The sequence below is a fragment of the Xyrauchen texanus genome, chromosome 6 (genome assembly GCF_025860055.1).
Source record: "Xyrauchen texanus isolate HMW12.3.18 chromosome 6, RBS_HiC_50CHRs, whole genome shotgun sequence".
NCBI lineage: Eukaryota > Metazoa > Chordata > Actinopteri > Cypriniformes > Catostomidae > Xyrauchen > Xyrauchen texanus.
Genome location: NC_068281.1, coordinates 42,209,559 through 42,226,291, shown reverse-complemented (window position 1 = coordinate 42,226,291; position 16,733 = coordinate 42,209,559). Strand labels below are relative to the sequence as shown.

Below are 16,733 nucleotides of genomic sequence, written 5' to 3'. Positions count from 1 at the left end.
TTTTGCAGAATACTGGGGATGCCATTGAGTTTTTGATGGTACAATTACATCTAAGAAAAACATTGTGCTGAACAGGTTTTATGGTTACCTGCAAATTGTCCTATAAACCACATAATCATATCACAATTGACTGTTGGCAGGTGCAGACACCATTTCTCAGTGCTATATAGACACTAAACACAGTTCTACTATAGCTTCACTGACAAATATACACAAAATAATTCGGCGAAATAATTGTAACCTTTAACTGTACAAAACTTTCAAATTTATAAACCAACTGATGCTCCAATTTAGAGCAGCACAACACCGCCCAAAACATTAGTTTAGTTTTGACACAAACATTTGGTGTATGTGTACAGTTGAACATTCAGACTTTCAAAGGATAGTTATGATGGCAGAGGTCCAGTCAATAGTGACCACGAGCTTCATGATGTAAGTTGGGATACCTCGAACATTTACGCAGCACTGACGAAAATCTCAACCAACATGGATGGCCTCACAGAGATACTTTGAGCAATCACATCTATGGAGGTGAAACCTTCCACCCTGATCACAAGAATGGACGATGTTGAAAAACAGGTTGAGGTTCTAGAATCGGCCGAAAGAGAGCAAAAGGCTAACCCTACTGCTTCCAAGACTGCTGTGGAACAGGTTTGGACTAGAGGATATGGAAAGTCGGAGCAGGCATAATAAAGTGTTTTTTATTGGAATCCTAGAGGGAAAGCAAGGTCAGGATAAGGTTACGTTTTTGAAAGGGCTTATTCAGAATTTGATCAACACATGACCGCCAGCTTGAAATGGAGCACACCCACAGAGTTCGGTCCATCCTGGCAAGATTTTTGCAGTCAGCTGACAGAGACTTTGTTCTATGAACGGCAAGGAATAAAGCTGAGTTGTGCTGGGAAGGACCACGGACCAACAGATTCAAAGAGTGTAAAAAATTGGGGAGGGAAATAACAATAACAAAAAAAACATGGTACTTATACACCTTAACGGTGATTATACCCAACTAAAACAATACTAATATTTAAAAAGAGAGGGAAAGGCCAATGCTGAGCAGTAGCGGGAGAGAGAGAGAGAGAGAGAGAGAGAGGAGAGAGAAAACATTATAATATTATATATAAATTATAAAATAATAATTTACTCGCTTGTTCTCTGATACGCCATAGCCTGGTCCTCGGCCACTCCTCCACCCTCTAGTGGATGACAGCTGAGCCTCCCTGGGCGGATCTGTGGCAGTCCTCCGGCCCCCCCTGGTAGGGATTCTCACACCCAGGAGCCCCTCCCTGCTCGCAGTCGGCAGTCTCAGACCCCGCTGCATTTCAGTGGCTGGTAGGGGTCTCCTCCGCCCCTGGCAGTGGCCCAGTCTGCTCCAGGCGGTTAGGAGCCTCTCCTCCCCTCGTGGTCGGCGGCCGTTCCTCTATTTTCAGGATGGCTGCGTGGCTGCTCCGCTGGGGTGGATGGTAGTGGCGAGGACTCTACTACGGCGCATCCCTCCTCTACCCCGGGTTACTGCACCAGTGTAACACAGTTCAATGGAAAGGAGGAGGCGAGAACCGGCTTGACAATATAAATGATAACTGAATGATAAACTGAACCAAAAAGACAAACGCACACAGGTGTCGGGCAGTAACTCTCTCTCTCTCTCCCGAACTGCAATCTCTGGAAGGCCTTATCCCTCTCGGGCTTGATCAGCCTGATTAGGGGCCGGGTGTGCAGAATCATGGCCCTGCCCCGCCCTCCGCCCTGCCACACATATATATGTAAAAATCACAAGACTTTAGCAATCTGGTAGCAATAGTGTCGTGCAAAGTCTTGTGAGTGTGCATGGACCGTCTGACACAGGTCTGACACAGGTTGGGACTGTTATGTGTGATGTTGAAGTACATCTTTTTTTTCTGTTCTGTGGGTTAATAAGGATGTTATGGTTACATCAATGCTGGATAGTGGTCTATATAATTTTGCCTTTTTCTTTTCATGTCAATATGTCACTTTAATATACTGTAGGTAAAATGTTTCTCTCCACATGGAATGCTAATAGACTGTGGCACCCTATAAAAGAAGGAAGGTTGTATATTTTCTGAAGCCTAAAAAATTTGAAATAGTATTTAATCAAGAAACGCACCTTTCTTCACAGAAAGCTGAAAAATTGGCTGGGCACGGGGTGGGCATGTGTTTTGTAGTGCTGGTTCGAGTAATAGCAGGGGAATATCACACTGATTAATTAGCATTTACAATTTAAATGTCTCAAATGGATTAAAGATAATTTAGGAGGAATCATTGTTTTGGCTGAAATACAGGGGCAAAATCAGATTTTGGCTAATATTTATGCACCCAACGCTGATGAAGAGAACTTTTTTTATAGATCTTGAGGGAAAGCCACAAGCTGCTGAGATCCTTCGTGATATGGTTTTGGGTGGAGGCTTCAATCTTTTAATGGATCCAGTCCTTGATAATGGTGATGCAAATTCTGAATCCATCTGGGAGGGACTACACCTTTTTTTCATCAGTTCATAAGATTAACTCTAGAATATATATTTTTTATATCCAAGTCACTGATTCCATCTGCCACTGACTGCTTAATTGGGAACATTTTAGTTTCAGATCATGCTTTGGCAGGTTTACAGATGCTGCCACATATAGAGAAAAGGAAATTATAGATGGCGCTTCTGCAGGATACAACATTTCAACAAATGTTAAATATACATTTACATTTATGCATTTGGCAGACGCTTTTATCCAAAGCGACTTACAGTGCACTTATTACAGTGACAATCCCCCCGGAGCAACCTGGAGTTAAGTGCCTTGCTCAAGGACACAATGGTGGTGGCCGTGGGGATCGAACCAGCAACCTTCTGATTAACAGTTATGTGCTTTAGCCCACTACACCACCAACTCCATAGAAGTTAGAAATATAGAAGTTAATGCTTATGTAGAAACCAATTGGTCCAACGTGTTCTTTGTGGGGGTGACATGAGAGGCTCTTAAGGCAGTTTTTAGGGGGCAGATCTAACAATATACCTCATTCATTAAAAATATAAGACAGGAATTCATAGAATTGGAAAAGAGTATTAAAAGTGCTGAAACAGAGCTGAAGAGCTGAATGTCATCCAGTGGTCTTCGGAAGTTGACTCAGCTAAAATATAGGTACAATACTATTTTGTCACAGAAGGTAGAGTCTTGGTTATTCAGGGCAAAACAGACATATTTTGAGTCTGGGAACAAAGCAGGGAGACTTCTTTACAGATACATAAAACAGCAAGAGTTTTTTTGTCAGACCATTCCTTCAGTGAAGTCTTTTGGAGGCAATATATTTACTTCTCCCACAGAATTAATAAGGGCTTTAAAGATTGTTATTTCAATCTTTATAGTTCCACGTTTTCTGATAAGGATATTAGCAGCTTCGTAGAGCCAATAGAACTTCCTTTATTGAACAAATGATGAAAAATAGTCTTTCTTGACTGATTTATTACTTTTGAGGAGCTTGTTGAGGTAACTAAAGCCTTGCTAACAGGTAAGGCACTGGGGCCAGATGTTTTTTCCCTCAGAGTTAGATCTTATGTCACCGAATTGGCACCACTTATGTTAGAAGTTTACACAGAGTAATTAAAGAAACTACTGCCAGCCATGACACATGCCCTGATCAGTCTCATTCTTAAAAAAGATAAAGACCCAAATTAATGTAAAACCTATCATAAAATTTCTTATATCCAGTTAAATGTAAAAATATTGTCTAAAATTCTGACTAATCGATTATGCAGAGTAAATACATCTCCTATACATATAGATCAAGTGGGGTTTATATGTGGTCATAGTTTTTATTATAATATTAGACATTTTATAAATATTATGTGGTCAGGAGCGAATGATCAGACCCTCATCGCTGCTATCTCACTTGATGCCGAGAAGGCATTTGATAGGGTTGGAGTGGGACTGTTTGTTTTAAAGATTTTGGATATTTACAGGTTTGGGAAAATTTTCAGTGGGTGGATTAAGTTACTTTATAAATAACGAGTTGTGGAGTGCAAACTAATGGATTAATTTAAGATTTTTTTGTTTTTGTAGGGGAACCTTGTAAGACTGTCCTCTCTGCCTTTCATTGTTCTATCTTGCCCTGAAACCATTAGCAGCCACAGTAAGAAAAGAGGATGAATTTCCTGGCATTGAAGCAGGAGGTATTGTGCATAAACTTATATCCTCTATGCAGATTATATATTATTATTATTATTATTATTTGTCTCCAACCCTAGTAGATCCATACCTAGCCTCCATAGAATTATTAATTCTTTCTCCAAATTTTCAGGATGCCTAATATTGTGTAGATCCCTCTTGTGCCGCCAAAAAAGCGCCAACCTGCATTTCAGAATAGCATTCTGAGAGGGGCCTGGGTAGCCCAGCAAGTAAAGACGCTGACTACCATACCTGGAGTAGCAAGTTCGAATCAAGGGCATGCTGAGTGACTCCAGTCAGAATTCTTAAGCAACCAATTGGCCCGGTTGCTAGGGTGGGTAGAGTCATGTTGGGTTAACCTCCTCGTGATCGCTATAATGTGGTTTTCGCTATTGGTGGGGCATGTGGTGAGTTGTGCGTGGACGCCGTTGAGAATAGCTTGAAGCCTCCACATGCACTAGGTCTTCCTGTTAACGCTCAAGAAGCCACGTTGGGGTAGTATTCTGAGATGAGAGTCTTCTCACCACCAATGTACAGAGGGGTTGTCTGAGTTACTGTAAACTTGGGCATTTCCATCCACAGAAATGCTGCTCACTGGATGTTTTTTGCAGTTACAGAAATACTCAAACCAGCCCATCTGGTACCAACAAAAACAGGCCACTGTCCAAATCACTGAGATCACATTTCATCCTCATTCTGATGGTTGATGTGAACATTAACTGAAGCTCCTTACCCATATCTGCATGATTTTATGCACTGCACTGCTGCCACACGATTGGCTGATTATATAATCGCATTGATGATCATTGGTGTCAGACAGGCTGGTTTGAGTATTTCTGTTAGTGCTGATCTTCTGGGACTTTCACACACCACATTCTCTAGAATTTACTCCGAATGGGGCCAAATACAAAAAAACATCCTGTGAGCTTCAGTTCTGTGGACGGATATTCCTTGTTGATGAGAGAGGTCACCAAAGAATGGCAAGACTGGTTCAAACTGACAAAGTCTACGGTAACTCCGAAAACTGGCCTGAACAATTGTGGTGAGAAGAATAGCATCTAAGAATGCTACCAATACCAAAACACGTTGGCCACATTTATTGGCACCCCTTGAAATTCGTATGAGTAAAATATATCTTAAGTATGCTCCCATTCATATTTTGCAGTTTTTGGTGCACCTGGATGACTAGGAACATGAAATTGTTCAGCCATGACTTCCTGTTTCACAGGAGTATAAATATGAGGTAACACACAGGTAAAGTTCCCTTAATCATCAGTCACTGTGGTTTAGACTAAAGAATACAGTTCTGATGTGGCAAAAGGTTGTTGAGCTTCACAAAATGGGAAGTGGCTGTAAGAAAATAGCCAAAGCATTGAAAATACCCATTTTCACCATCAGGGCAAAAATTAACATGTTCCAATATTGAGAATCAGACTGGAAAAGGACGTGTGTCTATATTGTCTCCACGCACAGTGAGGGGGATGGTTCAAATTGCCAAAGAATCTCCAAGGATCACAGATAGAGAATTGCAGAAATTAGTTGGGTCTTGGGGTCAGAAAGTCTAAAAAAAAAAAAATATTACCAGACATCACCTACTATCACTACTTGTTGTTTGGGAGGATTTCAAGAAAAAACCCTCTGCTCTCATCTAACAACAAACCCAAGCGTCTTCAGTTTGCCAAACGTTACTGGAGCTTCAAATGCGACCAGGTTCTATGTTCAGATGGAACACCAGAGATGAAGTACCCGATGCCCATGGTTCTGGATCTGAAATGTGGGGCTGGATCTTTAATGTTGTGGGGCTGTTTTTCTGCCAGAGGTCCTGGACATCTTGTTTGGATACATGGTGTTATGGACTCTATCAAATACCAACAGATAGAAAATCTAAACCTGACTGCCTCTGCCAGAAAGCTTACAATGGGCTGTGGTTGGATCTTCCAGCAGGACAATGATCAATACAAACATCAAAATCAACACACAAATTGTTCAATGACCACAAAATCAAGGTTCTTCCATGACCATCCCAGTCTCCTGACCTGAACCCCATAGAAAACCTGTGGGGTGAACTGAAGAAGAGAGACCACCAACATGGACCTCTGAATTTGAAGGATCTGCAGAGATTCTTTATGGACGAATGGTCTCAGATCCCTCGCCAGGTGTCCTCATTAGGCATTATAAGAGAAGACTCCGAGCTGTTATCTTGGCAAAGGGTGGTTGCATAAAGTATTGATTAAAGGGTGCCAATAATTATGGACAATGCATTTTGAAGAAAAAAATATTTTTTTAATGAGATTTCCCATGTTTTAATTGTTTTACTTCAATTAAAGGTTAGATTTGTTTTTATGAAAGATCAAAAGGATAAACTGCAGATTTTTTTTCACAGCCTTCTTTGCTCATATTTACCAAGGGTGCCAATATTTTTTGCCACCACTGTACAGTATATACTGTATATACACTACTGGTCAAAATTTTTTAAACACTTAAAGTCATCAAAACTATGGAATAACATAAATGGAACTATGGGAATTATGTTTTGACTAAACAAAATCCAAAATAAATAAAAACTGTTTTAAATATGTTAAAATATTTTAGAATCTTCAATGTAGTCACCCTTTGCCTAGAATTTGGCCAACTTCTTGAGGTATCACCCTGGGATGCTTTTTAAACTGTATTGAAGGAGTTCCCATCTATGTTGGGCACTTACTGGCTTCTTTTCTTCAAATTCATCAATTTCAAAAACTTTTTCTTTCAATTACATTTTAGTTTTATTATAAAATAAATTAATATGATGGCGCAATTCTATTTTTGTCTACAAAACTAATTTAAAACATTTAAGCATACGCCTTAAGATCAAAAGATTTTTAAGATCATGAGAAACATTTCAGTCGTGTTTCAAAAGTTTTGACCGGTAGTGTATATGGTACATTTTCAAAAGGGCAAATGCATGTTTAAGTTTAGCAAGCTGAATTTCCCCCCATTCATCCATTATGCAGGTCTTCAGCTGCACAATTGAGCAGAGACAAGAAATGGGTCAGGACTCCTGACAGGCCAATCTAGCACCCAAACTTTCTGCTTACACAGCTATGCACTTCTAATCAGGGCAGTATGTGGTTTGGCCTTGTCCTGCTAAAAAAAGAAAAGGCAGAGATGTCCCTGGAAAAGACGGCATCGGGACGGCACCTTATGTTGCTCAAATTTTTTATATATCTTTCTGCATTAATGGAGTCCTCACAGGTGTGCAAGTTACACAGTCTGCACAGTGGATGTTTACACAGTGTGTTTAACCCTCCTATGGTGGAGAACACGTGATCAGCTAGATTATATAGTGGCATATATCGATTCTCCTCACCCAGTACTGTTTATTTGGCCTGTATTTTCTGTGAAGCCATTGCAGAGTCAGTGTTGGAGAGGCAGCATGACCTTGACTCACGCTTTGATCAACTTCAACATTATGTGGGAATGTCCACGTCTGAGGTAGTGTCCATATTATCTGATTTGGTTTCAGCAGTGGTGACTGTAACTGTCCATGTCTTATAAGCTAACGGACTTAAACATCAACAATCTGCATAGGCATATAGTACTAGTTGGCCTCAAAGCTGCTAAAAAGATGATTGCAATGTGATGGTAACCCCTCATTCTCTTTCTGTTAAACGTCAGATCTTCACATTTTGGGGTTTTATCTAGAATTGTCTACTGCTTGAGTTAATGGTGCGAATGATAAAACCCTCTGTAGTTTGCACACTGTTGCTGAGTCACTGAAAGACTTCAGGTGATCTCTTTGCGTAATTTAAATAATTTGAGCTCCTGAAGTCTTACGTTTTTCCCTTTTGTGTGTGTGTGTGTGTGTGTGTCATCGGAGTCATGTGAGTGCAGTGATTTTGTACCTCTCTCTTTCCCTTCCTTACTTATTCTTACTGCGTGTGTTTTGTTGCATCTGTTTTGTTGTAAATTTGTAATGCCTTATAATATTGTTGATACTTGTTTTTCTACTTAATAAACATTTGATTGCAAATAATAAAAAAACTCTCCTATGGTCTTCTGTCATTTTTGACAAGAATCACTTTTGCTGATTTATTAAAAGTGGTTTCCCTTATCTGAGCTGGACAAGACTTGGTGGGTGTTCCTCCACATGCTATCAAAACTATATATATAAAAAAATGTATAAACGAAAACAAAGACTTCTTATTAAAGTCTTAGTGGTCATGTAAAAACAAATAAAGCAACACCTTTGGTCTTTGCAGTTAAAATTGACGACCATTGAAAATGAATAGGAAAGCATATTTTTTTTTTATGTTTTACACAAATTAATTAATCGTTTTTGTTTTGTCAAATAAATCAGCCACAATGCTAAACTCACACTCCGAAATGAGGGGGTAAGGCAATAACACACTCACAATGCAGAACACACTCACACAAACACAGAAAAAATGTGTGAGAATAAACCAACCAGGAAGCAGAACACACACACACACACACACACACAGACAGAATAAAGGTGTGTGTGGACTATCTCCCAAGAGACATTAAAGGCACAGCATGGTGTACAAAAAAAAAGGTCTCCATAGAACACTGCAGCCGTCTATTGCTATTATTGCAACAACATTATTTTCAAGTCATGTTATTTATATTTTATTACTTCAAGGAAGAAGAAATGGTATCTTTATCATCATCATCAATAAAAGTTACACCTTTGCTCTTTCCTGTCAAAAATGACCGGGAGGACCAAAAGTAGGGCTCATTTATGAATCTCATCAGAGGGTTAATAAAGGCATGATAACAATTGCTTTTGTGCTCCAAGTCGCCAAAGATCGCTCGTGTCGCCACAAGTCGCCAGCTCTCAATTAAAAATGAATGTGATTACGTCGCTGTTGTTAGACACTTCATGTGTGAACGGGCCTAAATTAAGTCTATTAGTATTCTTTATATAGTGCTTATTTTTAATTTCTGCAAGTTTCATGTGACAGAATTGGAGAGAAAAGTCAGAGGCAGTTGTTCAGCCTGTCACCCGTCTTCCTTTCTGAATTGGTCGTATAAACAGACGTAACAAAAAAACATGAATTCAGTTTCCTGTGTGTGAGAGCTTCTTAACAGTGCACAGATAAAGTTTTCCAGAATAGTTTGTAAGAATCTCTGTTGCTTTCTTCTAATGATCTTGTTTACCTTTTCTCTTTGAATTTCACATTTGTGTCTCTTGTATTGATTTTTGACTATTTTATGTTTTATTTTAGACCTGATGATGCTGAAAGAGGAAAGTCAAGAACTGAATGAACTGGAGAAACTTCAGTATCAGAAACCTGAACATTGTTTTAGTGCAGAAAAATCTGTCAGTTGCTCACAGACCAAAAAGAAATTCTCTCACAAAAGAACTCGAAGAGCAAAAACAAAAAAACAGTCTTTCATCTGCTCTCAGTGTGGAAAGAGTTTCGCACAAAAAAGAAACCTTGATTTACACACAAGAGTTCACACAGGAGAGAAGCCTTACACATGCCTCCAGTGTGGAAAGAGTTTCACACAAAAAGGAAACCTCGATTTGCACAAAAGAGTTCACACAGAAGAGAAGCCTTTTACATGCCTACAGTGTGGCAAGAGTTTCAGACATAAAGGAAGCCTTAATTTACACACAATAAATCACTCTGGAAAGAAGCCTTTTACATGCCTCCAGTGTGGCAAGAGTTTCATACATAAAGGAAGTCTTGAGGTGCACATAAGAATTCACTCTGGAGAGAAGCCTTTCACCTGCTCTCAGTGTGGCAGGAGTTTTGCACAAAAAGGAACCCTTGATTTACACACAAGAGTTCACACAGGAGAGAAGCCTTTTAAATGTCTCGAGTGTGGAAAGAGTTTCACACAAAAAGGAGGCCTTAATGTCCATAAAAGAATTCACTCTAGAGAGAAGCCTTTTCAATGCCTCCACTGTGGAAAGAGTTTCACATACAAAAGTTGTTTTAATTTACACGTAAAAATTCACATGCCTTCAGTGTGGTAAGAGTTTAGAAAATAAAACAACCCTGGGAGCCCACTTAACATATCATTCAGAAGAGAAATTACACCACTGTGATCAACATCTCCTCGATGTCCCACGCTCGAGTCTAAAGCGTAGAGGAGGAAGAGCCTTTTCGGTTTTGTGTCCTATTTTATTGGAATAGTTTGCCTATCAGTATCAGATTGTCACCCACATTATCTGTTTTTAAACCTCTTAAAGCTCAACTCTTTTCACTGGCTTTTAATAGCAATGTCCTGGTCTTAAATTGTTGTGTGTTTTTATAATTTTGTATTGTACAGCACTTTGGTCAGCCTTGATGCTGTTTTTAAATGTGCTAAATAAAAGAACTTGAACTGTTTTCAGTGTGGCAAGAGTTTTTCTTTTGTGCTCAGAGTGCAGTAAAGCCATTGCCCAAATCAGCACCTTGAAACAGCATGAAAGGATTCATACGGGAGAAAATCCTTACAAGTGTTCACATTGTGAGAGTAGATTTGCTCACCCAAAACAAATGAAAAGTGAGTTTCAGCTCGCCAAGTACTCAACAGAGACATTTAAAGAACTGCCCAAAGAATTTTTCCCTGTGTTCCTAATGGGATAAATCTGTCTCCAAAAGGGACTTCAAAGGGACAGCATTCCTGACTGCCTGATGAGACCCTTTTCTGATACAGTTCCAGTACTTTTCCCTTGATCTTCCTACATGAGAACTATAAAGAGGAACGGGACACTCAATGAGACTTTTCTCTCTCTTCCATTTGCTTACACGAAGGAACACCCATGGTAAAGTCACTTAAGTGTCGACCATTTTTCTTCTCGTGATGTTTACATGCGTGATTCAATAGCAAGAACACCACCGATGGAGGACGCCAGGATCGGAGCTACACTTTTAGAACTGTTTTACACAAACTATGTTTTCAGGATACAATCTTTACACTGGGCGTGAGAGCCATGCGTGCGATTCTGCATCCCTAAAGCTGCAGTGCCTAATGTGCTCAAGTTCAATTAACAACAAATACATTGTGCACTTAGCATGATCATTTCTCCAGTTGTGGGGTGGCTGTGGCTGTGGCTCAGGTGGTAGAGTGGGTTACTAATCACAGGGTTGGTGGTTTGATTCCTGGTCCAAATGACTCCACATGCTGAAGTGTCCTTGGGCAAGACATGGGTGAATGAGATGCAGTGTAAAACGCTTTGTAGAACCACTAAGGTTAAAAAAGTGCTATATAAGTGTAGACCATTTACCATTTATAATCTTTGAGTAGAAACGACACCTAAATTTGTGTGAAGTGTACTCAAAACTTTCATGTTACTTTACTCGACTAAACTAAAAGATTTATACGCAAGCCGTTTCCATATCATACCCCATCATTCATCAGCGAACGTTACAAAGCGGCCCAAATGCGGACCTAAGTGGACGTTTGCAAAGTCTGGGGGACGTCCACTGTTTGCTGGGTTAGCGCCCTCGGTGCTTGGCCCCTAAAATTGTATGTTCTGAGAACCAAAATTTGTTAGCTGGAACTGTGTTGTTTTCTAAATCCAGACTGATATGAGACAATGAGAAATATGTTTGAGCTAACAACATTAAATATCACTCTCGAATATTCATTAAGATAAAAATCTTTTATCATTTTAAAGTGCACCTCTTTGCATTTAGTGGTGATAGGAAACACATTTACACATTTACTTTATTGATTTCACAGTGTTCTTTTGTAGCGCTGAAGGATGTAAACTCGTTATAGTTGGATATAAGTTGGATAATGAATAATCGGTTAATATTCTTGTACTAGACATTTTCTTGAAAACTTTGTTAGTGTATTTTTTACTTCTTTAAATGTAATTTACGAGTGTCAAAGGTTCAGATTGTCGTTCGTGCAGGATATAGTCTACTATGTACAGTATGTGTCAGTATGTTTTCAAGAGTGAACAGTCATTAACCGAGAAGAAGAATCTCCGGCACATGTTGTGACGTCATAAGAGCTGCGACACGGCTGGATCTTCAGTCTGTTGAGAGACTTTTGCTGATAAAATCAGTTTTCTTCTCTTGTCCTACATATGGAGATCTAGTTGTGTAAAGAAGTGAAGAAACATTGTTTTTCATTTGGATTCTGCCTGTTTAAGGAGGTTTCACTGAAATATGAACAAATAAAAGAAGACTCGTGCTGTAAGTAATGAAATTGGTGAGTTTCACCCCTTCTTTTATTTTCATTTGCCCGCTGTATCAGACGGGTGAAGTGCATGTGATGATATTGCATGTCGGTTGATAGTCAGTTGCCAGTGTGTTATTAAGAAAAAATATAAATGATGACAGTCCAGTGTGAAACCAATAAAGTGCAGTGCTGATGTAGATATCGCGAGAGATAAAGAGTTCAAAATCACGAGCTGTCATGAAGTGGCTGGTGTGATGTAGATTATCCCATGGCTCGGGTAAGGTCTCACGCAAATTGAGATGTAATGTTCACACTTAGGGTTTTGTTACAACTAGTTAGTTTGTAGCTAAGTCGGTGCTTAATTTGGTTACACCTCCTGTTCTTAAATCAAGACTTATCTAGTAGCTTGTAAGCTCTCTATAAAGTAATGTGTAGTCACATAATATGACGTTTACCTGTATTAGCCAATAAACAGCCTTCAGATTTGTACACAGAAGTGTTAAAAAGCCGTCTGTTTCAATATGATCTGGTTACGGTTGATGTTCAAACCTTGTCTGCGCACGTAACTGTCAGCTTTAATGAATTATATCCCCATTAAAATACCATACGTAATAAAACTAAATTTCATTAATTAAATATTTAGCTTATGTAAATAACAATTTTCCATTTGGATGACTCATTTGCAACCAAGCTTTAACTTCCTGACTGATGTCTTGAGATGTTGCTTCAATATATCCACATACATTTCCTTCCTCATGATGCCATATATTTTGTGAAGAGCATCAGTCCCTCCTGCAGCAAAGCACCCCCAAAACATGATGCTGCCACCCCCATGCTTCACAGTTGGAATGGTGTTCTTCGGCTTGCAAGTCTCACTCTTTTTCCTCCAAACAAAACGATGATGGTCATTATGGCCAAATATTGGTTTAATCAGACCAGAGGACATTTCTTCCCACGTGCACTTGCAGACTGTAGTCTGGCTTTTTTAGAGCACTGGCTTCTTCCTTGCTGAGCAGCATTTCAGGTTATGTCGATATAGGACTTGTTTAACTGTGGATATAGATACTTGTCTACCTGTTTCCTCCAACATCTTCACAAGGTCCTTTGCTGTTGTTCTGGGATTGATTTGCACTTTTCGCACCAAACTGCATTCATCACTAGGACAGAATGCGTCTACTTCCTGAGCGGTATGATGGCTGTGTGGTCCCATGGTGTTTGTATAGATGAACGTGGTACCTCCAGGCATTTGGAAATTGCTCCCAAGGATGAACCAGACTTGTGGAAGTCCACAATTTTTTTTCTGAGATCTTAGCTGATTTCTTTTGATTTTACCATGATTTCATGCAAAGAGGCACTGAGTTTGAAGATAGGCCTTAAAATGCATCCACAGGTACACCTCCAATTCAGTAAACCACCTAGCAGAAGCTAATTGTCTAAAGGCTTGACATCATTTTCTGGAGTTTTCCAAGCTGCTTAAAGGAGAGTTAACTTGGTGTATGTAAACTTCTGACCCACTGGAATTGTGATGAGTGAAACAATCTGTCTGTAAACAATTGTTTGATCATGCGTTTGATCATGCGATGCACAAAGTACATGTCCTAAACTTCTTGCCAAAACTATAGTTTGACATTTACACTTGTTTTTATATATATATTGAATGTGTCAAAACTTGACACCGGTTGACGCATCCTGAAAACTGCATCGTTTTCATGCTGAAGATCCACTTTGAAGTATTTTTTTTCTCTCTTGTAAATATAAACAAGTGTAAATGTCAACATCATACTGTATGTCGATATGATTTATGCCTGTAACACAAAACATGAAAAATATTTTGTTTATACGTAGGGTTATGTCCTACCTAAGTTTAATGGTGCAACGGTCACATATTTAGTAGTGCTTAAATTGTGACTTGGTGCCCATTTACACCACAACTAGGCTAAGTTATAACTTACATATAGCTGGTGCAACCAGCCCCTGAAGTCCACCACAAGCTCCTTGGTCTTGCTGACATTGATTGAGAGGTTGTGTTCCCTGCACCAGCATGTCAGAGTGTGCACCTCTTCTCTGGCTGTGTCTCGTTTTGAAGGCTGCATGCTAGGTAGGATGTATTCTTTGTAGGCTGCTGTATACCAAGCATCCTCCTTTAAACAAGTCTTGTTTAAACAAGACGGCCTTCATAGGACAAATGAAATGTAACATGGTTGCTATGACAGCACGCCACTCTTTAACAAGTGCGAGCGCTTTGAGTGAGAAGGGAACAAAGTCCCTTTAGAAGGGAATGTATGAGGTACATTTTAGGAGAGTTATAAAGATGTAGAGATAAAAGAAAATAGATTTTGTGAACTTTTATTCTACTACTTTATTTTATTTATATATTAATATAATAGAACATATTATATACTCTACACCCGTCTACTGAGGTACTTAAACTATGGTAATGAGTAAATGAACATTACTCATTACCATATACACAACATTACCGGATCTGGTAACCTCGTGATATGAATATAGAGGCTGAGACATATGGAGGCCCAAACCTGCATAAATAATAAATATATAAATGTAATAATAAAAAAATAAATAAAGGAATAAATGTCTTGATAAATATAATTAGTTTTTAATTAAATGTATTCCTGAATTTATTATTGTATGACTTAATTCCTTTATTATTTTCTATATTTATTTTTAACTTTATTTTTATTCTTTTTAGCTTTTAATTATTTATTCATTTATTTTGCATATTTTTTTTATTTGTGTTAATATATTTTTTATATTTATTTATTCCCACATATATTTATTTCCATATTTATATATTCCCATATATATTTATTTATTTATACATGTATTTATTTTTACTTTTCTGTGTGCAACATGAAAATGAGGGAGGCGGTCCTTGCTGAGCTCCAGTGTATCACTGGATGAGAGCTCAATAGTACCGTACTTATCGGGAGCAGAGGGACGTCCCACCTTAGCATCCTCTGACTCGCACAGATTTTGAATATGCAGGAAAACGTTTCGCAGAGATTCTAACAATCCAGGATGTGCTTCTACATTCATACCGGCATACAGCTCTCCTAAAACATCATTAAGCACCTCTACTCTAAATGAAACATAGTTATTTGATGCGTGGTTATCGACTTCATTCGCATCTCTCTAGATATATGTGAAGCATCAGCTATAGATTTTTTTATTATTTTATTGCAGATGTATACATACATAAACAATCAGGGAAATGAAGCATGGTTGTATCTTTTACAATGAACAATCATAACAACAGAAAACAATATTATGGATTTGCAGACATCAAAATATGAAGTTATATACACAGAAAAAATAGAAAAGCATAAGGTTAAATCATATCATTTATGAAACTTGCTCATTTTGTGGTTTTGTTGAAGAAACAGCTCCCCATTTATTTTGTGATTGTAGTATAACCAATAAATCTTGGATTGACTTAAGCTCTTATGTTTTTAGCCCCACAAATAGCTATAGTTTACAGGATATGGCTGATGACCTAACGTCACATCAAAACAAGTCAAGAGTAATCGAGCACATGCTTCAGTCTACAATAAACCTATGGTAAGCAGGACCCGCCCACATCATTATCATACAAGAGACAGAAATATAAGAATAAATACAAAAATAAATAAATGTGGGAATATTTAAATATAGAAATAAATACATGTGGGAATAAATAAATATAAATGAATGCATAAATAAATTATTAAAAAAATAAAAACAAATGAAAGAATAATTTTTTTTTAAAGAATAAAAATAAAAAGAGGAAATAATAAAGGAAAAAATGTCATACAAAATTAAATTCAGGAATAACTTTCATTAAAAACGAATTATATTAGTTTTATCAAGACATTTATCCTTTAGTTATTTTCTTATTATTACATTTATTTATTTATGTATTTATTTATTATTTTTGCATGTTTAGTCCTCCATAGAGACATGGAAACAAATAGAATAATATTAGTGTAGATGCCATTCAATTTTATTCAGAGCTAAAGATCATGATTAGGAGTGTAACGGTTTGAATTTCTCACGGTTTGGTTGAAGGGTCATGGTTTTGGTACAGTTCGGTATTTGCTTTGTTTTTAACGAGAACCATTACATTACCGTAATCATGATAAATGTTTCTGGTTCCGGCAGACCACAGCAGCCAATCTGTGAGTTGAAGGATAAATTAGGTGTATGACTGGCTAAATAGATGAGTCTTTAGTCTAGAATTAAACTGAGTGAGTGTGTCTGTGTCCCTAGGGAGTAGATTAGGGGGTGTCCTAGTGGTAGGGAGACCAATCCATCGTTTAGGAGCCAAATATGAAAAGGATCTACCTCCTTTTGTGGATTTTGATATTCTAGGAACTATTAACAGGCCAGAATTTTGCGGACGTGATGGAATGTAGCATGTCAGAATGTCACTTAATTAC

The 16,733-nt window shown here is 38.3% G+C and overlaps 2 protein-coding genes across 17 annotated transcripts in view; both read left to right on the top strand.

Moving 5' to 3' along the window:
* LOC127644811 (gastrula zinc finger protein XlCGF7.1-like) overlaps positions 1-16,733 on the top strand; it is a 367,559-nt gene that overhangs the window by 127,750 nt on the left and 223,076 nt on the right. For 3 of the 16 annotated variants that reach the window (XM_052128202.1, XM_052128201.1, XM_052128200.1), the window contains exon 3: positions 9,399-10,503. The exons of 1 other annotated variant lie outside the window; for it this stretch is intronic. In XM_052128202.1, the coding sequence (XP_051984162.1) occupies positions 9,399-10,156 (758 nt within the window). In that variant the 3' untranslated portion in view covers positions 10,157-10,503. 12 more of the 16 variants (XM_052128192.1, XM_052128197.1, XR_007970714.1 and 9 more) reach the window with 11 other exon arrangements.
* The window catches only part of LOC127644821 (gastrula zinc finger protein XlCGF49.1-like), a 51,004-nt gene that overhangs the window by 25,673 nt on the left and 8,598 nt on the right, over positions 1-16,733 (top strand). The gene's annotated exons all lie outside the window — the stretch shown is intronic.